This window comes from Aricia agestis, chromosome 15 (assembly GCF_905147365.1).
Source record: "Aricia agestis chromosome 15, ilAriAges1.1, whole genome shotgun sequence".
Lineage (NCBI taxonomy): Eukaryota > Metazoa > Arthropoda > Insecta > Lepidoptera > Lycaenidae > Aricia > Aricia agestis.
In genome coordinates this window covers 42,452-68,124 of record NC_056420.1, presented here as the reverse complement: position 1 = coordinate 68,124, position 25,673 = coordinate 42,452, and the positions used below count along the sequence as shown (strand labels likewise).

Genomic DNA, 25,673 nt, shown 5'->3' with positions numbered 1-25,673 from the left:
GGGTGCGGAAGTTCGGTATAGTGCCCGCGCCTCACAACGGCCAGAAGGAGGGCATGGGGGGGTTTTAGTCGGTAAACCTCCGGCGCACCGAGCCGGAGGGAGTCCGACATACCCTCGTCGCTCACCCCCGTGCGCGGCGGGGGATACGTAACGTATTTCCCCTCCTCAAAAAAAAAAAAAAAAAAAAAAAGGTTAGGTTAGGTTAGGTTAGGTTAGGTTAGGTTAGGTTAGGTTAGGTTGGGGGCGATACCGGTCCGTCCACGTCGTGTCCCTGGGCACCTCCCCCGTGCCATCGTGAGCGTTTTCGCGGTGACACGGGAGGGGTGGCTGAACGCCGGTATGGCGTGTGTTTGTGTGCGTGTTTGGTCTTGTATGTTTGGCTGCGCCCACAGTTTGACGAAAGGGCCCGCGACCCGGGGTGTCGGAGTTTTGAAGTATGGGTGACCGTAATAAGCCAAGTATTCTCCGGGTGGGTCCCGGCTCCTCAGGAGCCGGAGAATCCCATGCGCCGTCTTCGGACGGTGGCCGGCCCTCGTATACGGAGGGGCCACTTATTACGAGGAAGGATGAGGGGGCCGCTAAGGCGGTGAGGAAGGACGAGGAGGCCGCTAAGGCGGCGAGGCAGCGGGCCATCTTGGCTGCGTTAGGAGGAGGAGGGGACAGCGCGAAGAAGCGCGACAGCCCGAAGCCGGCGCCCATTACCGCGCCGGCGGCGGAGCTTCTAACGGACGAAGACATCGACTTCAGTCAGCCGCAGCCTAACGGCGTTGAGCGGATGCTGAAGTTGATGCAGAAGAAGAAAATGAGAGGCGACAAGGATCTGCCGCGTGTTCTTTTGACACGCGACGTGAAAATGCCGCCTCCAAGTACCGGAAAAGACGAAATTGGTAGAGACTCCCCTCGCGGTCGAGTCTCCCAACATGGACATGACAGCGAGGACTGGCTCTCGGACTCCAGTGAGATGTCTGGCATATCGCTGGACTCCGAGGGCTTGCTTGCTTGACGACGACATGGCGCCGCCCCTCAGTAAAGGAGCGGTGCCCAAACCCAAAAGAGGACGCGGCCGCCCGCCAACGACCGGACAATATGTCGGCTTGGCGAAGGCACAGGCCGATCTGAATAGGGAAAAGGAGGAGGCCCTTCGACTCCAGGCAGAGGAGGAGGTAGCCGAAGCGGCCAGGGCGGCGCGAGAGACGCGTTCTTCGCTCCTTGCGAGCCCCGCCGCCATGGAAGAAGACAGGCCAGAGCAGACCAACTACGCTCTGGCCCAATGTGTTGAGACTTCGCTGGGAACGATCTCCATGGTCGCAGCGAAGTCGAACAACCTCAAGGGGACGTTCCAACGTCTCCTCAAGGAGGCGGTCAGCGACATACGCGCCACCGTCGCCGAAATGAGAAGTCGCGGAGCGACCGAAGAAATGAAGGCCCTCGAGGCTCAGAATGCGCGGCTCCAGAATGAAGTGGAGTCTTTGCGCAAAGAGCTAGAGGAGCTACGCCGACAGGTGATGAAGCCGGCCGAGCAGGACATGCGCCAGCTGTTGTCTGAGGTCTCTCGCTCCAATGTAGAGACCTTCAGTAACATGCTGAACGCTCGGCTGGCTGGTCTGGAGAGTCGGCTCTTACCGGAGCCACGGCTTCGACCTCCGCTCGCGGCGGACAGAGCCCGGAGTGTTACCCCGGCCGACGCCGAGAGTGTAGAGACAATACCGGAGGAGACGCCGGGGCCCCCGATGCCAAAAGCTAAGGGGAAACCGGCCCAAAAGAAGACGCGGCAGCCAATCGCCGCAGAGGTTCCGCATGAGACCCCTGCCACGCGCGAGGCGCCCAAGGCCAAGAAGGGTCGGAAGAAGAAGCGGCCGTCAATGGCCGCTCAGGAGGCGGCACAGGGGGGAGCGAACACCAGCTCCCCTCGTACTGAGACCCCCTGGACCAAGGTGGGCCCAAAGGGTAAGAAGAAGAAGGGGGCGGCTACACCATCTACAGCCGCCCCGAAGAAGAAGAGAAAGCCAAGGCTTCGCGTCCCCGCCACTGCGGCCGTTGCTCTGACCATAGAGGAGCCGGCCGTGAAGGCGGGTATGACATACGCCAAGGCGCTTGAGACGGCCCGGCGGGCGGTGAACATCGCGGAACTTGACATTCCGCAAGTCCGCTTCCGCCGGGCCCGAACCGGAGGGCGCCTCCTCGCGATTTCTGGCGAGGGCGCAAATGAAAAGGCGGACGCCTTTGCCGCGAGGCTGAGGACCGTCCTGCCACCAGGGGTGAAGGTCGGACGGCCGGTTGCAAGCCGCAGAAGTGGTAGAGGCGGTCGCACTGGATGGAGGGTGCCAGGCCGGAGATATTCGGGCGGGGCCAATAAGAGAGGGGCCACGGGGGGACGGATCGTGCTGGGTCCGCCTCCCAGTCGCGGCCGCTAAGAAGCTCTCGAGCTCTGGGCGGTTGCGAATTGGTTGGGTGTCGGCGAGGGTGGCGTTGCTGGCCGCGAGGCCAACGCGGTGCTTCCGCTGCCAGGACACCGGCCACGTGGCTGCCAAGTGCCAGTGCCCGGTGGACCGTAGTGGGACTTGTTTCCGGTGCGGGAAACCGGGGCATAAGGCGGCGGAGTGCGGGGCAGCAGAGCCTAACTGCTCCCTGTGCGAGGCCGCTGGCAAAGTAGAAAGGGGGCACGTGCTGGGCAGATGCCCATCTGCTAAAAAGCCGGCCCCCGGAGAAGAGAAGGCCCCGTCTAAAAAGGCTCGGCAAAAGCCGAAGCCTAAGGGCAAGCGGGCTCCGCCCGTCTCTGCCGCGATGGAGATAGAGGCCTAGACCCGTGGGCGGCGATCGGGGGATCCCCGCCCGCATAAAGGGTCCCGAGAAGACAGCCCCCCTATAGCCCGGGGGGCTCTCGGTGAGGTCAGCGGTTCAAGCCGCTCGAAGAAGGTGCCGGTTGCGGCAGCGCGCTGGGAGGGGCGGAGTTGTAGTCGCTCCGCGGTTCCCGTCCCTCCCGCACTAGGCGCTTGACGGAGGGCTGGGGGGGTTTTAGTGGGTAGACCTATCGTAGGGAGTCCCACATACCCCCGCCTCTTCCCCCGAGGGGGCGGGGGATACGTAATGTATTTCCCCTCCTCAAAAAAAAAAAAAAAAAAAAAAAAAAAAAAAAGGTTAGGTTAGGTTGGCCGCAAGGCCTAAGCGGTGTTACCGATGCCTCGACACCGGCCACCTGGCGACGACATGCAAGTGCCCGCTGGACCGCAGCCGGAACTGTTTCCGCTGTGGAAAGCCGGAGCACAAGGCAGCCGAGTGCCGGGAGAAGCAGCCCAACTGCTTCTTCTGCGAGGCACTCGGCAAGGACAAGGACCACGTGCTGGGTAGTAGCGGCTGCGTCACTGCGAAGCCGCTCCCCAGCACCAAGCGCCGGAAGAGACGCGGAGCTCCCTCCGACAAGGCTCGGCCAAAAGAGCCTGGAGCCGGTGGTGCAGGGGTTAGTCAGCCCCGGCCCGCCATGGAGGTGGAGCCATAGGCCCGTGGGCGGTCGATCGGGGGATCACCGTCCGCGCGAAGGGCCCCGAGAAGAAAGCTCCCTAGATGCCCGGGGAGCTCTCGGTGAAGAAAGGCGGCGGCAGAACACCAGCCGCCGCAACGGAGTAGTGCCGGATGCGGCGAACGGCCGTGAGGACGCGGAAGTCTTAGAAAAGTACCCGCATCTCACGGCTGGAAGGAGGGCATGGGGGGGTTTTAGTGGGTAAACCCCGTGTAGGGAGTCCCACATACCCCCGCCCCTTCCCCCGAAGGGGTGGGGGATACGTAACGTATTTCCCCTCCTCAAAAAAAAAAAAAAAAAAAAGGTTAGGTTAGGTTAGGTTGGGGGCGATACCGGTCCGTCCACGTTCGTGTCCCTGGGCGCCTGGGTACGCCACCCCGCCCTTTACACGAAGTGACGTATCCAGGATGGCTGAACACCGGTCTTTCCTGTCTTTCTCTCTTTTTATAGTTTACTCTTCGTTTGTTGTTTATTTTATTTTGTCTGTCTTTTCACCACCTTTTCTACTCTATCTTTCTCGTTTTGTTCACCTCTTCTTTACATCAGCGTGTGTTTCTGAGTATATATGTGTGTGTGATTGTGTGATGGATGGGCCCGTGGGCCCCGAAGCCTAAGCTTCGTGCCCGGCGATGGGCTGCATGGCCACTCGGAGAGTACCAGGTCATTAGGGCACAAGGTCGACCCAGCCTTAAATGGGAAACAATGATGGATAAGCGCAATTTGGAAAATACTCCCCGGGCGGGTACCAGCAATGGAGAATCCCGTGCACCCTCGAAAGAGGGTGTCTGCCGCGCGTATACGGGGGCGGCACAAAGTGCGTCGAGTGAGGCGGAGGCTGCCAAGGCGGCGAGACAGAAGGCCATTTTGGCGGCGCTAGGAGGAGGAGGTGACAGCGCGAAGAAACGCGACAGCCCGAAGCCGGCGCCCATTACCGCGCCGGCAGCGGAGCTTTTAACGGATGAGGACGTTGACTTCAGCCAGCCGCAGCCCAACGGCGTTGAGCGGATGCTGAAGTTAGTGCAGAAGAGGAAACTGAGAGGCGACAAGGATCTGCCGCGTGTTCTTTTGACACGCGACGTGAAAATGCCGCCTCCAAGTACTGGAAAGGACTCTCTGACTGGTAGAGACTCCCCTCGTGGTCGAGTCTCCCAACATGGATTTGACTCCCTCGGTCGTGACAGCGAGGACTGGCTCTCGGACTCCAGCGAAATGTCCAGCATGTCGCTGGACTCCGAGGGACTGCCCGCACTTACCCCGGATAGGACTCACCGTAAGAGACGGAACACGGAGGAAGACATGGCGCCGACCCTCAGTAAAGGGGTGGTGCCCAAATCTAAGAAAGGACGCGGCCGCCCGCCAACAACCGGACAATATGTCGGTTTGGCGAAGGCGCAGGCCGACTTGAACCGAGAGAAGGAGGAGGCCCTTCGACTTCAGGCTGAAGAAGAGGTGGCCGAGGCGGCCAGGGCCGCTCGAGAGACGCGGTCTTCGCTCCTTGCGAGCCCTGCGCCCATAGACAGTGACAGGCCGGAGCAGACCATCAACGCTCTGGCTAAATGCGTGGAGACTTCGTTGACGACGATCACCATGGTCGCAACGAAGTCCAACAATTTGAAGGGGACGTTTCAGCGCCTTCTTAAGGAGGCGGTCAGCGATATACGCGCGACCGTCGCCGAAATGAAGAACCGCGGAACGACAGACGAAGTAAGAGCCCTCGAAGCTCAGAATGCGCGGCTCCAACAGGAGGTGGAGTCTATGCGCAGAGAAGTAGAGGGCCTACGTCAGCAGATGACAAAGCCGGCCGAGCAGGACATGCGCCAGCTGTTGTCTGAGGTCTCTCGCTCTAACGTAGAGACCTTCAGCAATATGCTGAACGCTCGGCTGGCCGGTCTGGAAAGCCGGCTCTTACCGGAGCCACGGCTCCGACCTCCGCTCGCGGCGGACAGAGTAGGGAGTGTTACTCCAGCCGCTGTCGTGAGTGTAGAGGCAATACCGGAGGAGGTAATACCGGAGCAGACGCCGGGGACCCCGAAGCCAAAAGCCAAGGGGAAACCGGCCCAAATGAAGACGCGGCAGCCTGTCGCCACAGAGGCCCCACAAGAGGCCCCGGCCGCGCCCGAGGCGCCCAAGGCCAAAAAGGGCCGAAAAAAGAAAAAGCGGCCGTCAATGGCTGCTCAGGAGGCGACACAAGGGGGAGCGAACACCAGCGCCCCTCGTACTGAGGCCCCATGGACCACGGTAGGTCCAAAGGGCAAGAAGAAGAAAGGGGTGGCTACACCATCTACAGCCGCCCCGAAGAAGAAGAGAAAGCCAAGGCTTCGCGTCCCCGCCACTGCGGCCGTCGCTCTCACCATAGAAGAGTCGGCCGTGAAGGCGGGTATGACATACGCCAAGGCACTTGAGACGGCTCGGCGGGCGATAAGCATTGCGGAACTTGATATCCCGCAAGTCCGCTTCCGCCGGGCCCGAACCGGAGGGCGCCTCCTCGCAATTTCCGGCGAGGGTGCAAGTGAGAAGGCGGACGCCTTTGCCGCGAGGCTGAGGACCGTCCTGCCACCAGGGGTGAAGGTCGGACGGCCGGTTGCAAGCGCGGAGATGCGCATCGCCGGCCTCGATGACTCCGTGACGACCGCAGAAGTGGTAGAGGCGGTCGCACTGGATGGAGGATGCCAGGCCGGAGATGTTCGGGCGGGGCCAATCAGAGAGGGGCCACGGGGGGACGGATCGTGTTGGGTCCGCCTCCCAGTCGCGGCCGCCAAGAAGCTCTCGAGCTCTGGGCGGTTGCGTATTGGTTGGGTGTCGGCGAGGGTGGCGTTGTTGGCCGCGAGGCCAACGCGCTGCTTCCGCTGCCAGGACACCGGCCACGTGGCTGCCAAGTGCCAGTGCCCGGTGGACCGTAGTGGGACTTGCTTCCGGTGCGGGAAACCGGGGCACAAGGCGGCGGAGTGCGGGGCTGCAGCACCAAACTGCGCCCTGTGCGAGGCCGCTGGCAGGGCCGAAAGGGGGCACGTGCTGGGCAGATGCCCATCTGCTAAAAAGCCGGCCCCCGGAGAAGAGAAGGTCCCGTCTAAAAAGGCCCGGCAAAAGCCGAAGCCTAAGGGCAAGCGGGCTCCGCCCGTCTCTGCCGCGATGGAGATGGAGGCCTAGACCCGTGGGCGGCGATCGGGGGATCCCCGCCCGCATAAAGGGTCCCGAGAAGACAGCCCCCCTATAGCCCGGGGGGCTCTCGGCGAGGTCAGCGGTTCAAGCCGCTCGAAGAAGGTGCCGGTTGCGGCAGCGCGCTGGGAGGGGCGGAGTGTAGTCGCTCCGCGGTTCCCGTCCCTCCCGCACTAGGCGCTTGACGGAGGGCTGGGGGGGTTTTAGTGGGTAGACCTCTCGTAGGGAGTCCCACATACCCCCGCCCCTTCCCCCGAGGGGGCGGGGGATACGTAACGTATTTCCCCTCCTCAAAAAAAAAAAAAAAAAAAAAAAAGGTTGGGGGCGATACCGGTCCGTCCACGTTCGTGTCCCTGGGCGCCTGGGTACGCCACCCCGCCCTTTACACGGAGCGACGTATCCAGGATGGCTGAACACCGGTCTTTCCTGTCTTTCTCTCTTTTTATAGTATACTCTTCGTTTGTTGTTTATTTTATTTTGTCTATCTTTTCACCACCTTCTCTACTCTATCCTTCTCATCTTGGTTAACTCTTCTTTACACTCTTGTATGTTTGTATCGTATATGTCTGTGTGTGTTTGTAAGATGGATGGACCCGTGGGTCCCTAATCCCCGGTTTGTGGTGCTCGGCCTTGGGATGCATGGCGAGCAGGTGGCTTACGTCGCAAGGGCACCAGGGCAGAATCTCCCTCTAAAGATCACAATATGGAGAAACGCAAATTGGAAAATACTCCCCGGGCGGGTACCAGTTCCACTGGAGAATCCCGCACTCCCGGTTCGCCGGGAGTCTGCCGCACGTATACGGGGGCGGCACCAACTGCGTGTGAGGGTAAGGGGGCCGTTGCAACGGCGAAAGAAGGAGAGGGCGCGACAACGCGCGAATGTCCGAAACCGGCGCACCTAACCACGCCGGCGGCGGACGCAATCACGGACGAAGACGTGGATTTCTCCGTCTACCAGCCTAACGGCGTAGAGCGGGTGAAAAGACTGGCTCAAAGAAAGAAGGAGCGGGGCTGTCCAATCCGGGACTTACCCGACCTGCCGCCTGTGCTGCAGTACCGGGATGTTCTCGGGACGCAGCCCCGCGCTCCTACTCCTACCGGACGAGACGAAGAGGTCGGTACAGAGTTGACGCGCTCACCTCGCGTTGTTCTGCGCGACGTGATGCGCGAATTCTCCGTACCACCACCACAAGGACGAGACCAATCTACCGGACGAGACAGTGAGGACTGGCCCGCGGACTCCGACGATACTGCCTCAGACATATCGATGGACTCCGAGGGCCTGCCCACAATACCGGACAGGACACGCCTGAAAAGGCGTAATTCGGACTCGGAAGATATGGGGCCGCCCATCAGTAAGGAGGCGGTGCCCAAAGCGAAGAAAGGACGTGGCCGGCCACCAACCACCGGCCAATACGTCGGCCTTGCGAAGGCTCAAGCCGATTTGAACAAGGAGAAGGAGGAGGAACGCCGGGCCGCCTTCAGGGCGAAAGTCGAGGAGGTGGCCCGGGCGGCGCGGGAGGCACGAGAAGCGAGAGAGGCGCGAGCCTTCCTTCGCGCAAGCCCTGTCCCGGCCGAGGATACGGAGCAGACAAGCGCCGGCCTGGCAGCCGACGTAGAGAGGGCCTTGGAGATGGTGACCATGGTCGCCACAAGGTCCTCCAACCTGAAGGGAACTTACCAGCGGGCTCTTAAGGAGGCGGTCGCATCTATCAAGGTGGCCGTCACCGAGATGAGGGGCCGCGGTCAAAACGAAGAGATGCGGGCACTGGAGGCGCAAAACGACCGCCTTCTACGCCAAGTTAACGCGATGCGCCGGGAGTTAGAAGAGCTCCGCCGTCGCGTTACTGGTCCCGCAGCCGATGACCTGCAAAAGATGTTGTCGGAGGTCTCACGTTCCAACATTGAGACCTTCGGCAACATGCTAAATGCAAGAATTGCCGGCCTGGAGGACAGGCTTCTTCCGGAGCCTAGAAGGAGACCGCCGCTGGCAGCGGATGGTGTGGATATCTCAGCCAGTGCCCCAATACCAGTGGCTAAAAAGAAGACGCCGAAACCGAAGAAGGTGGTGACGGCTAAAGAACCGGACAGGAATTCGGCGGAAGGCGCGGCGGCTCCTTTACAGCCACCCGCCGCACCCGCAGAGAAGAGGGCTGAAAAGCCCAAAAAGAAGAGAAAGAAGCGGCCATCAATGGCCGCTCAGGAGGCGGCAAAAGGGGGGCAGAACACCAAGGCCCCCCCCGCCGAGGTCCCGTGGACCACAGTAGGTCCACGCAGGCCCAAACAGAGGAAGAAAGGGGCGGTTACTCCAGCTAAAGCCGCCCCCAAAAAGAAGAAGAGGGCAAAACTCCGTGCCCCCGCAACCGCGGCAATCACTGTCACGCTAATGGAGAGCGCCGCGGCGAAGGGGGTAACATACAAAGACGTCCTTATAAAGGCAAAAGACGCCGCAACGGCCGGGATGGCGGAACTCAACATCGACAAGCTTGAGTTCCGCTTCCGTCAGGCCCAAACTGGCGCTCGCGTCCTCACCATACCTGGTGAGGGCGCCAACAAGAAGGCAGACGCCCTTGCTGCAAAGTTGCGGGAGGTGCTGGACCCGGAGATGGCGAGGATCGGACGCCCGGCGAAATGCGTCGAAATGCGCATCGCCGGGCTGGACGACTCGGCTACGACCGCGGAGGTCATCGAAGCGGTATCAAGAGAAGGAGGGTGTCCGTCTAACTCCATCAGGACGGGCCCAATAAAGATTGGAAGGTGGGGCGACGGCTCGTTGTGGCTGAGCGTCCCCGTCGCGGCCGCAAAGAAGCTGATTAGCATGAAGCGGCTACGAGTGGGGTGGGTGTCGGCCAAGGTGACATTGCTGGCCAAGAGGCCTATGCGGTGTTACCGGTGCCTTGACACCGGCCACCTGGCGACGTCATGCCAGTGCCCGGTAGACCGCAGTCGGAATTGCTTCCGCTGTGGAAAACCGGAGCACAAGGCCGCCGAGTGCCAGGAGAAGCAACCCAACTGCTTCTTCTGCGAGGCACTCGGCAAGGAGAGCGGGCACGTCCTGGGAAGCGGCGGCTGTTTAACAGCCAAGAAGCCGCCCCCCGCTACGAAAAAGCGCCGCAGGAGAGGAGCTCCCTCCGACAAGGCTCGGCCGCATGAGCCTGGAGCCGGTGGTGCCGGGGTTAGTCAGCCCCGGCCCGCCATGGAGGTAGAGCAATAGGCCCGCGGGCGGTTGATCGGGGGATCACCGCCCGCACCAAGGGCGCCGAGAGAAAAGCTCCCTAGATGCCCGGGGAGCTCTCGGTGAAGAAAGGCGGCGGCAGAACACCAGCTGCCGTAACGGAGTAGTGCCGGATGCGGCGAACGGCCGTGAGGACGCGGAAGTCTTAGAAAGTACCCGCATCTCACGGCTGGAAGGAGGGCATGGGGGGGTTTTAGTGGGTAAACCTTGTGTAGGGAGTCCCACATACCCCCGCCCCCTCCCCCGGGGGGGCGGGGGATACGTAACGTATTTCCCCTCCTCAAAAAAAAAAAAAAAAAAAAAAAAAAAAAGGGTAGGTTAGGTTAGTTAGGTTAGGTTAGGTTAGGTTAGGTTGGGGGCGATGGGGGCGATACCGGTCCGTCCACGTCGTGTCCCTGGGCACCTCCCCCGTGCCATCGTGAGCGTTTTCGCGGTGACACGGGAGGGGTGGCTGAACGCCGGTATGGCGTGTGTTTGTGTGCGTGTTTGGTCTTGTATGTTTGGCTGCGCCCACAGTGTGACGAAAGGGCCCGCGACCCGGGGTGTCGGAGCGTAGAGTCATGGCAGATCGTACAAGTAAAAGTATTCTCCGGGTGGGTCTCGGCTCCTCAGGAGTCGGGGAATCCTATGCGCCGTCCTCGGACGGTGGCCGGCCCGTGTATACGGAGGGGCCAACTAGTGCGATGAGGGATGAGGGGGCCGCTGCGGCGGCGAGTAGTGGAGAGGGCGCGAAGATAAGCGCGAACCCGAATCCGGCGCACCTAACCGCGTCGGAGGCGGGAGCAATAACCGATGAAGACGTTGACTTTTCCGGTCCGCAGCCTAATGCTATAGACCGGATAAAGCGACTTATGCAGCGCAAGAAGGAGCGGAACTGCCCAGTACGCGACGCCGATCTGCCAGAGGTGTTGCGTTGGCGGGACGTCAAAATGTCGTCACCCCGGACGCCTTCTGCGCTGCCAACCGGACGAGACAAAGAGGTCGGTGGGGACCTGACGCGCTCACCTCGCGTAGTTCTGCGCGACGTGATGCGCGAATTCTCCCTGCCGCCTCCCCAAGGAAGTGACATCACCGGCTATGACAGTGAGGACTGGCCCTTGGACTCCGACGACATGACATCTGACGTGTCGATGGACTCCGAGGGCTTGCCCACAGACCCGGATAAGACACGCCGCAAACGGCGAATCTCGGACGAGGACGAGGCGCCGCCCCCTGGCAGAGGAGCGGTGCCCAAGGCTAAGAAAGGACGTGGCCGGCCACCAACCACCGGCCAATACGTCGGTCTCGCTAAGGCCCAAGCGGACCTTAAACGGGAAAAGGAGGAGGAACGCCGGGCTATCTTCAGGGCGAAGGTGGAAGAGGTGGCCCGGGTGGCGCGGGAGGCGCGAGAAGCGAGGGAGGCGCGAGCCTCCACTCGCTCAAGCCCTGCCCCAGCCGAGGAGACATCGGAGGAGACCAGCGCGGCCCTAGAGGGCAGCGTAGAGAGGGCCTTGGAGATGGTGACGATGGTCGCCACAAGGTCCTCAAATCTAAAAGGGACATACCAGCGGGCCCTCAAGGAGGCGGTCGCGTCAATCAGGGCGGCCGTCACCGAGATTAGGGGTCGCGGACAAAACGAGGAGATGCGGGCACTGGAGGCGCAGAACGACCGCCTTCTGCGCCAAGTGAACGCGATGCGTCGGGAGTTAGAAGAGCTCCGCCGTCGCGTCACTGGTCCTGCAGCCGAAGACCTGCAAAAGATGTTGTCGGAGGTCTCACGTTCCAACATTGAGACCTTCGGCAACATGCTAAACGCAAGAATTGCCGGCCTGGAGGACAGGCTCCTCCCGGAGCCCCGAAGGAGACCGCCGCTGGCTGCGGACAGCGTTGGGCAACCCCCCGGCGCCCCACCACCAGCAGCTCCAAAGAAGAAGGCGCCGAAGCCTAAGAAGACGGCGACGGCAAAAACACCGGACGAGGATTCGACAGGTGGCGTGGTGGCTCCTATACAGCCACCCGCCGCAACTGCAGAGAAGAGGGCTGAGAGGCCCAAGAAGAAGAAAAAGAAGCGGCCATCTATGGCCGCTCAGGAGGCGGCAAAGGGGGGGCAGAACACCAACGCCCCTCCCGCCGAGGCCCCGTGGACCACCGTCGGTCCGCGCAGGCCCAAGGAGAAGAAAGGGGCGGCTACTCCATCTAAAGCCGCCCCTAGGAAGAAGAAGAAGGCCAAGCTCCGTGCCCCCAACACCGCGGCAATCACCGTCACACTGAAGGCGAGTGCTGCGGAGAAGGGGGTCACGTACAAGGACGTGCTGCTGAAGGCGAAGGACGCGGTCGGTGGGGCAGTGCAGGAACTCGGCATCAACAGAGTCGGGTTTCGCTTCCGGCAGGCACAGACCGGCGCTCGCGTTCTCACCATCCCTGGCGAGGGCGCACAAGAGAAGGCGGATGTACTGGCCGCAAAAATGCGGGAGGTGTTGGATCCGGAGGTGGTCAAGATCGGCCGCCCGGCGAAATGCGTAGAGATGCGCATCGCCGGGCTGGACGACTCGGCAACGACCGCCGACGTCATCGAGGCGGTCGTCAGAGAAGGGGGATGCCCGACAACTTCAATTAGGTCGGGCCCCATAACGAAAGGAAGGTGGGGCGACGGCTCGCTTTGGCTGAGCGTCCCCGTCGCGGCAGCCAAAAAGCTGCTCAGCTTGGGGCGGCTGCGAGTGGGCTGGGTCTCGGCGAAGGTGACACTGCTGGCCGCGAGGCCTAAGCGGTGTTACCGATGCCTTGACACCGGCCACCTGGCGACGACATGCCAGTGCCCGGTGGACCGCAGCCGGAACTGCTTCCGCTGTGGGAAGCCGGGGCACAAGGCCGCCGAGTGCCGGGAGAAGCAACCCAACTGCTTCTTCTGCGAGGCACTCGGCAAGGAGAAAGACCACGTGCTGGGTAGCAGCGGCTGCATCACAGTAAAGAAGCCGCTCCCCAGCACCAAGCGCCGGAAGAGACGAGGAGCTCCCTCCGATAAGGCTCGGCCGAAAGAGCCTGGAGCCGGCGACGCTGGGGTTAGTCAGCCCCAGCCCGCCATGGAGGTGGAGCCATAAGCCCGTGGGCGGTTGATCGGGGGATCGCCGCCCGCACGAAGGGCTCCGAGAAGAAAGCTCCCTAGATGCCCGGGGAGCTCTCGGTGAAGAAAGGCGGCGGCAGAACACCAGCCGCCGCAGTGGAGGAGTGCCGGATGCGGCGAACGGCCGTGTTGGGTGCGGAAGTCCAGCTAAGTGCCCGCGCCCCACGATGGCCTGAAGGAGGGCATGGGGGGGTTTTAGTGGGTAAACCTCTTGTAGGGAGTCCCACATACCCCCGTCCCTTCCCCCGAGGGGGCGGGGGATACGTAACGTATTTCCCCTCCTTAAAAAAAAAAAAAAAAAAAAAAAAAAAAAAAAAAAAAAAAAAAAAAAAAAAAAGGTTGGGGGCGATACCGGTCCGTCCACGTCGTGTCCCTGGGCACCTCCCCCGTGCCATCGTGAGCGTTTTCACGGTGACACGGGAGGGGTGGCTGAACGCCGGTATGGCGTGTGTTTGTGTGCGTGCTTGTTGTTGTATGTTTGGCTGCGCCCACAGTGTGACGAAGGGGCCCGCGACCCGGGGTGTCGTAGTGAGTAAAGATGGCAGATCGTATTAGCAAAAGTATTCTCCGGGTGGGTCTCGGTTCCTCAGGAGCCGGGGAATCCCATGCGCCGTCTTCGGACGGTGGCCGGCCCGTGTATACGGAGGGGCCAACTAATGCGAGGAAGGACGAGGGGGCCGTTAAGGCGGCGAGGAAGGACGAGGAGGCCGCTAAGGCGGCGAGACAGCGGGCCATTTTGGCTGCGTTGGGAGGAGGAGGAGACAGCGCGAAGAAGCGCGACAGCCCGAAGCCGGCGCCCATTACCGCGCCGGCGGCGGAGCTTCTAACGGACGAAGACATCGACTTCAGTCAGCCGCAGCCTAACGGCGTTGAGCGGATGCTGAAGTTGATGCAGAAGAAGAAACTGAGAGGCGACAAGGATCTGCCGCGTGTTCTTTTGACACGCGACGTGAAAATGCCGCCTCCAAGTACCGGAAAAGACGACATTGGTAGAGACTCCCCTCGCGGTCGAGTCTCCCAACATGGACGTGACTTACACGGACATGACAGCGAGGACTGGCTCTCGGACTCCAGTGAGATGTCTGGCATATCGCTGGACTCTGAGGGCTTGCCCGCATTCACGGATATGACGCGCCGGAAGAGGCGCTCTGACGACGACATGGCGCCGCCCCTCAGTAAAGGAGCGGTGCCCAAACCCAAGAGAGGACGCGGCCGCCCGCCAACGACCGGACAATATGTCGGCTTGGCAAAGGCGCAGGCCGATCTCAATAGAGAGAAAGAGGAGGCCCTTCGACTCCAGGCCGAGGAGGAGGTAGCCGAGGCGGCCAGGGCGGCGCGAGAGACGCGTTCTTCGCTCCTTGCGAGCCCCGCCGCCATGGAAGAAGACAGGCCAGAGCAGACCAACTACGCTCTGGCCCAATGTGTTGAGACTTCGCTGGGAACGATCTCCATGGTTGCAGCGAAGTCGAACAACCTCAAGGGGACGTTCCAGCGGCTCCTCAAGGAGGCGGTCAGCGACATACGCGCCACCGTCGCCGAAATGAGAAGTCGCGGAGCGACCGAAGAGATGAAGGCCCTCGAGGCTCAGAATGCGCGGCTCCAGAATGAAGTGGAGTCTTTGCGCAAAGAGCTAGAGGAGCTACGCCGTCAGGTGTTGAAGCCGGCCGAGCAGGACATGCGCCAGCTGTTGTCTGAGGTCTCTCGTTCCAACGTAGAGACCTTCAGCAACATGCTGAACGCTCGGCTGGCCGGACTGGAGAGTCGGCTCCTCCCAGAGCCTCGACTGCGACCTCCGCTCGCGGCGGACAGAGCCCGGAGTATCACACCGGCCGCCGTCGAAAGCGTTGAGGCGCCACCGGAACAGACGCCGGGGCCCCCGAAGCAGAAGGCCAAGGGGAAACCGGCACCAAAGAAGACACGACAGCCAGCCGCAGTGGCCCCGCAAGAGGCCCCTGCCGCGCCCGAGGCGCCCAAGGCCAAGAAGGGCCGGAAGAAGAAGCGGCCGTCAATGGCCGCTCAGGAGGCGGCACAGGGGGGAGCGAACACCAGCTCCCCTCGTACTGAGACCCCTTGGACCAAGGTGGGCCCAAAGGGTAAGAAGAAGAAGGGGGCGGCTACACCATCTACAGCCGCCCCGAAGAAGAAGAGAAAGCCAAGGCTTCGCGTCCCCGCCACTGCGGCCGTTGCTTTGACCATAGAGGAGTCGGCCGTGAAGGCGGGTATGACATACGCCAAGGCGCTTGAGACGGCCCGGCGGGCGGTGAACATCGCGGAACTTGACATTCCGCAAGTCCGCTTCCGCCGGGCCCGAACCGGAGGGCGCCTCCTCGCGATTTCCGGCGAGGGCGCAAATGAAAAGGCGGACGCCTTTGCCGCGAGGCTGAGGACCGTCCTGCCACCAGGGGTGAAGGTCGGACGGCCGGTTGCAAGCGCGGAGATGCGCATCGCCGGCCTAGATGACTCCGTGACGACCGCAGAAGTGGTAGAGGCGGTCGCACTGGATGGAGGGTGCCAGGCCGGAGATATTCGGGCGGGGCCAATAAGAGAGGGGCCACGGGGGGACGGATCGTGCTGGGTCCGCCTCCCAGTCGCGGCCGCCAAGAAGCTCTCGAGCTCTGGGCGGTTGCGTATTGGTTGGGTGTCGGCGAGGGTGGCGTTGCTGGCCGTGAGGCCGACGCGCTGCTTCCGATGCCAGGACACCGGCCACGTGGCTGCCAAGTGCCAGTGCCCGGTGGAACGTAGCCGGACTTGTTTTCGGTGCGGGAAACCGGGGCACAAGGCGGCGGAGTGCGGGGCTGCAACACCAAACTGCGCCCTGTGCGAGGCCGCTGGCAGGGCCGAAAGGGGGCACGAGCTGGGTAGATGCCCATCTACGTCAAAGCCGCCCCCCCCCCCCCCCCCCCCCCCCCCCCCCCGGAGAAGACAAGGCGCCGACCAAAAAGGCCCGACAGAAGTCGAGGCCAAGGGGCGCGCGGGCTCCGCCCGTTTCCGCCCGAATGGAGACGGATGCCTAAGACCCGTGGGCGGTGATCGGGGGATCCCGCCCACAGTATGGGTCCCGAGAAGACAGCCCCCCTATAGCCCGGGGGGCTCTCGGTGAGGTCAGCGGCTCAAGCCGCTCGAAGAAGGTGCCGGTTGCGGCAGTGCGCTGGGAGGGGCGGAGTTGTAGTCGCTCCGCGGTTCCCGTCCCTCCCGCACTAGGCGCTTGACGGAGGGCTGGGGGGGTTTTAGTGGGTAGACCTCTCGTAGGGAGTCCCACATACCCCCGCCCCTTTCCCCGAGGGGGCGGGGGATACGTAACGTATTTCCCCTCCTAAAAAAAAAAAAAAAAAAAAAAAAAGGTTAGGTTAGGTTAGGTTAGGTTAGGTTAGGTTAGGTTAGGTTAGGTTAGGTTAGGTTAGGTTAGGTTAGGTCGGGGGCGATACGGGGGCGATACCGGTCCGTCCACGTTCGTGTCCCTGGGCGCCTGGGTGCGCCACCCCACCCTTTACACGGAGTGACGTATCCAGGATGGCTGAACGCCGGTCTTTCCTGTCTTTCTCTCTTTTTATAGTTTACTCTTCGTTTGTCGTTTATTTTATTTTGTCTCATATTTCACCACCTTCTCTACTCTATCCTTCTCATTTTATTTAACTCTTCTATACACCAGCGTGTGTTTATGTGTACATATGTGTGTGTGTTTGTGGATGGATGGACCCGTGGGTCCCTAATCCCCGGTTTGTGGTGCCCGGCCTTGGGATGCGTGGCGAGCAGGTGGCTTACGTCGCAAGGGCACTAGGGCAGAATCTCCCTTAATAGATCAAATCATGGAGACACGCACTTTTGAAAATTCTCCCCGGGCGGGTACCAGTTCTACTGGAGAATCCCGCACTCCCGGTTCGCCGGGAGTCTGCCGCACGTATACGGGGGCGGCACAAAATGCGTTGGAGGGTAAGGGGGCCGTTGCAACGGCAAAGGAAGGAGAGGGCGCGACAACGCGCGAATGTCCGAAACCGGCGCACCTAACCGCGCCGGCGGCGGACGCAATTACGGACGAAGACGTGGATTTCTCCGTCTACCAGCCTAACGGCGTAGAGCGGGTCAAAAGACTGGCCCAAAGAAAGAAGGAGCGGGGCTGTCCAATCCGGGACTTACCCGACCTGCCGCCTGCGCTGCAGTACCGGGATGTTCTCGGGACGCAGCCCCGCGCTCCTACCGGACATGACGAAGAGGAACGTAGGGAGTTGACGCGCTCGCCTCGCGTCGTTCTGCGCGACGTGATGCGTGAATTCTCCCTACCGCCTCCCCAAGGACGAGACGATACCGGAGACGACAGTGAGGACTGGCCCTTGGACTCCGACGACATGACATCTGACGTGTCGATGGACTCCGAGGGCTTGCCCACAGACCCGGACAGGACACGCCGCAAACGGCGAATCTCGGAAGACGACAAGGCGCCGCCCCTTGGTAGAGGAGCGGTGCCCAAGGCTAAGAAGGGACGTGGCCGGCCACCAACGACCGGCCAATACGTCGGCCTAGCTAAGGCCCAAGAGGACCTAAGGCGGGAAAAGGAGGAAGAACGCCGGGCTGCATTCAGGGCGAAAGTCGAAGAGGTAGCCCGGGCGGCGCGGGAGGAGCGGGAGGCGAGAGAGGCGCGAGCCTCCCTTCGCGCAAGCCCAGCCCTGACTGCAGAAGACACGGAGCAGACGAGCGCGGCCCTGGCGGGTAGCGTAGAGAGGGCCTTGGAAATGGTGACGATGGTCGCTACAAGGTCCTCCAACTTGAAGGGCACGTACCAGCGGGCCCTCAAGGAGGCGGTCGCATCCATAAAAGCGGCCGTCACGGAGATGAGGGGCCGCGGTCAAACGGCCGAAATACGGGCACTGGAGGAGCAGAACGATCGCCTCCTGCGCCAAGTCAATGCGATGCGCCGGGAGCTGGAGGACCTGCGGCGTCGCGTGACTGGGCCCGCACCTGACGATCTGCAGAGGATGTTGTCGGAGGTCTCGCGCTCCAATATCGAGACCTTCGGTAACATGCTGAATGCACGGCTCGCCGGCCTGGAAGATAGGCTATTGCCCGAGCCTCGGAGAAGACCGCCGCTGGCGGCGGACAGCGCTGGACCATCATCCGGCGCCCCACCAACAGCGGCTCCCAAGAAGACGCCGAAACCGAAGAAGTCAGCAACGGCCAAGGCACCGGACGAGAGTTCGGCAGGCAGCGTGGCGGCCACTTTACAGCCGCCGACTGCGCCTGCAGAGAAGGGGGCTGCAAAGCCTAAAAGGAAGAAGAAGAAGAAGCGGCCATCAATGGCCGCTCAAGAGGCTGCAAAGGGGGGGCAGAACACCAACGCCCCTCCGGCAGAGGCCCCGTGGACCACCGTTGGCCCGCGCAGGCAGAAGAAAGGAGCGGCTACTCCAGCTAAAGCCGCCCCCAAAAAGAAGAAAAAGGCCAAGCTCCGTGCCCCCAACACCGCGGCAATCACCGTCACACTGAAGGCGAGTGCTGCGGAGAAGGGGGTCACGTACAAGGACGTATTACTGAAGGCGAAGGACGCGGTCGGGAGGGAGGTGCAGGAACTGGGCATCAACAGGGTCGGGTTCCGCTTCCGCTTGGCCCAGACTGGCGCACGCGTCCTCACCATCCCCGGTGAGGGCGCCAATGAAAAGGCGGACGCCCTCGCTGCAAAAATGCGGGAGGCGCTGGACCTCGAAGTTGTGACGATTGGCCGCCCGGCGAAATGCGTAGAGATGCGCATAGCCGGGTTGGACGACTCGACCACGACCGCCGACGTGCTCGAAGCGGTCGCCAGAGAAGGCGGGTGCCCGACAACTTCCATCAGATCGGGCCCCATAAAGAAGGGAAGGTGGGGCGATGGCTCACTTTGGCTGAGCGTCCCCGTCGCGGCAGCCAAAAAGCTGCTCAGCTTGGGGCGGCTGCGAGTGGGCTGGGTCTCGGCGAAGGTGACACTGCTGGCCGCGAGGCCTAAGCGGTGTTACCGATGCCTTGACACCGGCCACCTGGCGACGACATGCCAGTGCCCGGTGGACCGCAGCCGGAACTGCTTCCGCTGTGGGAAGCCGGGGCACAAGGCCGCCGAGTGCCGGGAGAAGCAACCCAACTGCTTCTTCTGCGAGGCACTCGGCAAGGAGAAAGACCACGTGCTGGGTAGCAGCGGCTGCATCACAGTAAAGAAGCCGCTCCCCAGCACCAAGCGCCGGAAGAGAAAAGGAGCTCCCTCCGATAAGGCTCGGCCGAAAGAGCCTGGAGCCGGCGGCGCTGGGGTTAGTCAGCCCCAGCCCGCCATGGAGGTGGAGCCATAGACCCGTGGGCGGTTGATCGGGGGATCACCGCCCGCACGAAGGGCCCCGAGAAGAAAGCTCCCTAGATGCCCGGGGAGCTCTCGGTGAAGAAAGGCGGCGGCAGAACACCAGCCGCCGCAGTGGAGTAGTGCCGGATGCGGCAAACGGACGTGTGGGGTACGGAAGTTCGGTATGGTGCCCGCGCCCCACAACGGCCGGAAGGAGGGCATGGGGGGGTTTTAGTCGGTAAACCTCCGGCGCACCGAGCCGGAGGGAGTCCGACATACCCTCGTCGCCCACCCCCGTGCGCGGCGGGGGATACGTAAAGTATTTCCCCTCCTCAAAAAAAAAAAAAAAAAAAAAAAAAAAAAAAAAAAAAAAGGTCGGGGGCGATACCGGTCCGTCCACGTTCGTGTCCCTGGGCGCCTGGGTACGTCACCCCGCCCTTTACACGAAGTGACGTATCCAGGATGGCTGAACACCGGTCTTTCCTGTATTTCTCTCTTTTTATAGTATACTCTTCGTTTGTTGTTTATTTTATTTTGTCTATCTTTTCACCACCTTCTCTACTATATCTTTCTCATTTTGGTTAACTCTTCTCTACACTCTTGTATGTTTGTATCGTATATATCTGGGTGTGTTTGTGAGATGGATGGACCCGTGGGTCCCTAATCCCCGGTTTGTGGTGCTCGGCCTTGGGATGCATGGCGAGCAGGTGGCTTACGTCGCAAGGGCACCAGGGCAGAATCTCCCTCTAAAGATCACAATATGGAGAAACGCAAATTGGAAAATACTCCCCGGGCGGGTACCAGTACCACTGGAGAATCCCGCACTCCCGGTTCGCCGGGAGTCTGCCGCACGTATACGGGGGCGGCACCAACTGCGTGTGAGGGTAAGGGGGCCGTTGCAACGGCGAAAGAAGGAGAGGGCGCGACAACGCGCGAATGTCCGAAACCGGCGCACCTAACCGCGCCGGCGGCGGACGCAATCACGGACGAAGACGTGGATTTCTCCGTCTACCAGCCTAACGGCGTAGAGCGGGTGAAAAGACTGGCTCAAAGAAAGAAGGAGCGGGGCTGTCCAATCCGGGACTTACCCGACCTGCCGCCTGCGCTGCAGTACCGGGATGTTCTCGGGACGCAGCCCCGCGCTCCTACTCCTACCGGACATGACGAAGAGGAACGTAGGGAGTTGACGCGCTCGCCTCGCGTCGTTCTGCGCGACGTGATGCGTGAATTCTCCCTACCGCCTCCCCAAGGACGAGACGATACCGGAGACGACAGTGAGGACTGGCCCTTGGACTCCGACGACATGACATCTGACGTGTCGATGGACTCCGAGGGCTTGCCCACAGACCCGGACAGGACACGCCGCAAACGGCGAATCTCGGAAGACGACAAGGCGCCGCCCCTTGGTAGAGGAGCGGTGCCCAAGGCTAAGAAGGGACGTGGCCGGCCACCAACGACCGGCCAATACGTCGGCTTTGGAAAAGCTCAGGCGGAGCTCAACAAGGAGAAGGAGGAGGAACGCCGGGCTGCCTTCAGGGCGAAAGTCGAGGAGGTAGCCCGGAGGGCACGGGAGGAGCGAGAGGCGAGAGAGGCGCGAGCCTCCCTTCGCGCAAGCCCTACCCCGACTGCAGAAGACACGGAGCAGACGAGCGCGGCCCTGGCGGGTAGCGTAGAGAGGGCCTTGGAAATGGTGACGATGGTCGCCACAAGGTCCTCCAACTTGAAGGGCACGTACCAGCGCGCCCTTAAGGAGGCAGTCGCATCGATCAAAGCGGCCGTCACCGAAATGAGGGGCCGTGGTCAAACGGAGGAAATGCGGGCACTGGAGGCGCAGAACGACCGCCTCCTGCGCCAAGTAAACGCGATGCGCCGGGAGTTGGAGGAGCTCCGCCATCGCGTCACTGGGCCCGCAGCCGACGACCTGCAAAAGATGTTGTCGGAGGTCTCACGTTCCAACATTGAGACCTTCGGCAACATGCTTAATGCCAGGATTGCCGGCCTGGAGGACAGGCTTCTGCCGGAGCCTCGAAGGAGACCGCCGCTGGTGGCGGACAGCGCAGGGCCATCACCCGACGCCCCACCAACAGCGATACAGAAGAAGACGCCGAAGCCGAAGAAGACGGCGACGGCAATGGCGCCGGACAAGGGTTCAGCAGGCGGCGCGGCGGCTCCTTTACAGCCACCCGCCGCAACTACTGAGAAGAGGGCTGCAAAGCCAAAGAAAAAGAGGAAGAAGCGGCCATCAATGGCCGCTCAGGAGGCGGCAAAGGGGGGGCAGAACACCAACGCCCCTCCTGCCGAGGCCCCGTGGACAACTGTGGACCCGCGCAGGCCCAAACAAAAGAAGAAAGGGGCGGCTACTCCAGCTAAAGCCGCCCCCAAAAACAAAAAGAAGAAGAAAGCCAAGCTCCGTGCCCCCAACACCGCAGCAATCACCGTCACACTGAAGGCGAGTGCTGCGGAGAAGGGGGTCACGTACAAGGACGTACTATTAAAGGCGAAGGACGCGGTCGGGAGCGAAGTGCAGGAACTGGGCATCAACAGGGTCGGGTTCCGCTTCCGCTTGGCCCAGACTGGCGCACGCGTCCTCACCATCCCTGGTGAGGGCGCCAATGAAAAGGCGGACGCCCTCGCCGCAAAAATGCGGGAGGCGCTGGACCCCGAAGTTGTGACGATTGGCCGCCCGGCGAAATGTGTAGAGATGCGCATAGCCGGGCTGGACGACTCGACCACGACCGCCGACGTGCTCGAAGCGGTCGCCAGAGAAGGCGGGTGCCCGACTATTTCCATCAGGTCGGGCCCCATTAAGAAAGGAAGGTGGGGCGATGGCTCGCTTTGGCTGAGCGTCCCCGTCGCGGCAGCCAAAAAGCTGCTCAGCTTGGGGCGGCTGCGAGTGGGCTGGGTCTCGGCGAAGGTGACACTGCTGGCCGCGAGGCCTAAGCGGTGTTATCGATGCCTTGATACCGGCCACCTGGCGACGACATGCCAGTGCCCGGTGGACCGCAGCCGGAATTGTTTCCGCTGTGGGAAACCGGGGCACAAGGCCGCCGAGTGCCGGGAGAAGCATCCCAACTGCTTCTTCTGTGAGGCACTCGGCAAGGAGAAGGACCACGTGCTGGGTAGTAGCGGCTGCGTCACAGCGAAGCCGCTCCCCAGCACCAAGCGCCGGAAAAGACGCGGAGCTCCCTCCGACAAGGCTCGGCCAAAAGAGCCTGGAGCCGGCGGTGCTGGGGTTAGTCAGCCCCAGCCCGCCATGGAGGTGGAGCCATAGGCCCGTGGGCGGTTGATCGGGGGATCACCGTCCGCGCGAAGGGCCCCGAGAAGAAAGGTCCCTAGATGCCCGGGGAGCTCTCGGAGGAGAAAGGCGGCGGCAGAACACCAGCCGCCGCAGTGGAGTAGTGCCGGATGCGGCGAATGGCCGTGATGGGTGCGGAAGTCCGGTTTAGTGCCCGCGCCCCACGACAGCCAGAAGGAGGGCATGGGGGGGTTTTAGTGGGTAAACCTCGTGTAGGGAGTCCCACATACCCCCGTCCCTTCCCCCGAGGGGGCGGGGGATACGTAACGTATTTCCCCTCCTCAAAAAAAAAAAAAAAAAAAAAAAAAGGTTAGGTTAGGTTAGGTTAGGTTAGGTTAGGTTGGGGGCGAGCTTAAACTTTCTGTGGTTTTGTGTTTACTTGCCAGCGGATTTTTGAGTTCTTGGTGTCCTCTAATGCGTACAGCGTCTAGCGATTTTTTGGTGGCGAAATTATTCCGAAATCCCCAGGGGTTCGGGAGAAATTTCTCATTTTGTGTATTTGCAGTTTTCTGCAGAAATTTCAGTAGGTCGTCCATATAGAGTGTCTTCGGTTGACGAGTTTGTCCCAGGGCATTTTGTGGGGGCGACCCCTGAAAGGGGCGTGTAAATATAGCAGTAGGTTAGTTTTATTATTTAGGTGTAGTTTTATTTAATTTTTTGGTGGTGGCTCTTTCTTATTTGTATTATTAATATAGGTGGTGGTATACATCAGTCTTTGGTGATAGTCATTGTTGTCGCCTGCCAGAGTTTTTCTGGCGGGTGACCAACCCTTGACTTGGCACCATGCCGAAAGGTATGGAGGAGGCTGAGGGGGGTGAAAAGGATAGTGGGGGGGAGGGCAAGAGGTGCTCCGGAAGGGGCCTTAGGCTCGAGTTTGGTGGTGTCCTGAGCGGTAGCGAGGGAATCAGCCAGAGGGTTCGCACTCGTGCTGGAATCACTCTGGAGGAGGCTCTCGATTGGAGTATGCACTCCGGCTCGGAGTCGGAGATATCTCGGGATAGGAGCAAGTCAAAACGCTTGTTCTCCGAGGTCTCCGACACCGAGGATCCGGAAGACGCTGTGGAGTTGTCGGGGTTGAAGTGCTCGGCTAAGCGCGGGAGGGCTCGCGGATCTCGACAGACGCGCCGAGGCAGTACGGAGGTTGCACGCGAAGCCGAATTCGCTGCCGCCCTTGATAAAAGGGCTTTTTTGAAGCCGGCGTCTGAGGTCGCCCAGGAAGCTGTCCCACCTGGTCCCCTTGACCTGGACGTGGACAAAATGGGGGCAGATGAGTTGGTAGATGCTGCCGTGGCTAACCTCCAGGAGATCCTTGGCATTGCTGGCAGATCCACCAACCTGAAGGGAGGGTATGCCAGCAAAATAAGAAAGGCTACCGGGGCTGTGAAAACAGTCCTGGAAGCGCTGGTGTCCCGTACGGAGGCAGAAGAGACACGTCGCCTCCGTGCTGATAATGGAAGGCTTCGGCGGGAGGTGGAAAACCTTCGTGAAGAGGTGCGCGCCTATAGACGCGATTTTGAGGAGGCCAAGGTGGCGGCAAAAGGCCAACCGTCGGTGCCGAACCAGATGTCCAGCGAGCAGCTGGGCATTTTGGAGAAAAGTGTTGCTCGGCTTGTCGGCAACATGATCGACAGTCGTCTTTCGTCGCTGGAGGCACGTCTGCCGCCTCCTCCGATTATTCGCCCGCCATTGGCGAGTGACAGGAAGAGGGCAGCTCGAGAAGAGAGGGCTGCCCAAGCTGATAAAGTTTCGCCGACGCCAAGGGAAGGGTCCCCGGTTTTGGCGGTGCGATCGACCCAGGTGGCAACTGTGGCGCCCGAAAAGGCTCCGAAACCGGCTCAAAAGAGCCGTGAAGAATTTCCGGCTCTACCAGTTCGTCCTCCGGTGCGGCAAGGACATCCCCCAAAGGGGAAAAAGAAGGGAGGAGATTGGTCCAGCTTTGGTCCGGTCGCCTCCAATGGGACCCAAGTGCCTGTGGTGGTGGAGAAGTCGGCGGAGGTTGCAGCGCCAGCTCCTTCCTCGGCGCCAAATGAGGCATGGACTGAGGTTGTTAGGCGTAGGGCGCCGAGGAAGAAGAAGGCACAGGATGCTCCGGTGCCCCCTGTCTCCCAAAAGAAAAAGGGGGCGAAGTTGGTCCTTCCTAAATCCTCGGCCGTAGTTGTGAAACTGCGGCCAGAAGCGGCGGCTAAAGGGGAAACCTATGGGTCTGTGCTCATTCGGGCCCAACAGCAGCTGAACCTTGAGGAGCTGGGGATTGGGCCCATTCGGGTAAAGACGGCGGCGACAGGAGCTCGCCTCATAGAAGTGCCAGGGCGCGCCAGTGGCGAGCAGGCGGACGCCCTTGCAAAGAAAATGGGAGAGCTCCTGTGTGAGGTTGCAGATGTGGTCAGGCCCGTCATGAAAACCGAGTTTAGGTTGACGGGTCTGGACGAGACTGCCACAAAGGAGGGCATAAGGGCGGCTATGGCTGCTGAGGGCGGATGCTCCCGTGGAGAAGTGTGGGTTGGCGAACCACAATTCAATTTTAGAGGTGTGGGCACTGTGCGGGTATCTTGCCCTGTGGTCGCTGCCAAGCGGCTCATAAAGCTTGGAGCGATTCGCGTTGGCTGGAGCAGGGTGCGGCTCATCCATGAGGGCCACAAACCCAGGCATTGTTACAGGTGCCTGGGTAGGGGCCACATGTCCGGACTGTGCAGCTGCGAAAAAGACCGCAGCAACCTCTGTTATCGCTGCGGCAATCCGGGGCATAAAGCTGCCGGCTGTGAGTCGTCCCTGCTACGCTGCGCAATTTGCAGCGATGCCGGCCTGAAGGCAGATCACGTGATGGGGGGGAGAGCGTGTAACCCCCCATCAGTACGTGGGAAGATTCCCTCCGCCCCGGCTCCATCCGGGAGAGGGCTGGTGGCGCATGATGCCGAGATGACAGAGTAATGACTGGTCATCTCGGCGTCCTACAGGCTAATGTGAACCACTCCGCCGCGGCTCAGGACCTCTTCCTGCAGTCGATGACGGAGTGGTTGATTGATGTGGCGGTCGTGTCGGAGCCCTACTTCGTTCCTCCCTTGCCGCACTGGGCTGGGGACA

At 61.4% G+C, this 25,673-nt stretch overlaps 3 protein-coding genes across 3 annotated transcripts; all 3 read left to right on the top strand.

Annotated features, from left to right (window-relative positions):
- Positions 1–4,222: 4,222 nt before the first annotated feature.
- Positions 4,223–6,664, top strand: LOC121734408 (neurofilament heavy polypeptide-like). The gene is made up of 2 exons (XM_042125018.1): positions 4,223–5,755; positions 6,557–6,664. Exons 1-2 carry the CDS (start codon positions 4,223–4,225, stop codon positions 6,662–6,664), a joined length of 1,641 nt encoding a protein of 546 aa, XP_041980952.1.
- Positions 6,665–20,057: 13,393 nt separating this feature from the next.
- Positions 20,058–22,568, top strand: LOC121734406 (actin cytoskeleton-regulatory complex protein PAN1-like). The gene is made up of 2 exons (XM_042125017.1): positions 20,058–22,211; positions 22,341–22,568. The coding sequence occupies exons 1-2, from the start codon at positions 20,058–20,060 to the stop codon at positions 22,566–22,568; spliced, it is 2,382 nt and encodes a 793-aa protein (XP_041980951.1).
- Positions 22,569–23,375: 807 nt separating this feature from the next.
- Positions 23,376–25,520, top strand: LOC121734405. The gene has a single exon (XM_042125016.1). It carries the CDS (start codon positions 23,376–23,378, stop codon positions 25,518–25,520), a length of 2,145 nt encoding a protein of 714 aa, XP_041980950.1.
- Positions 25,521–25,673: the final 153 nt, after the last annotated feature.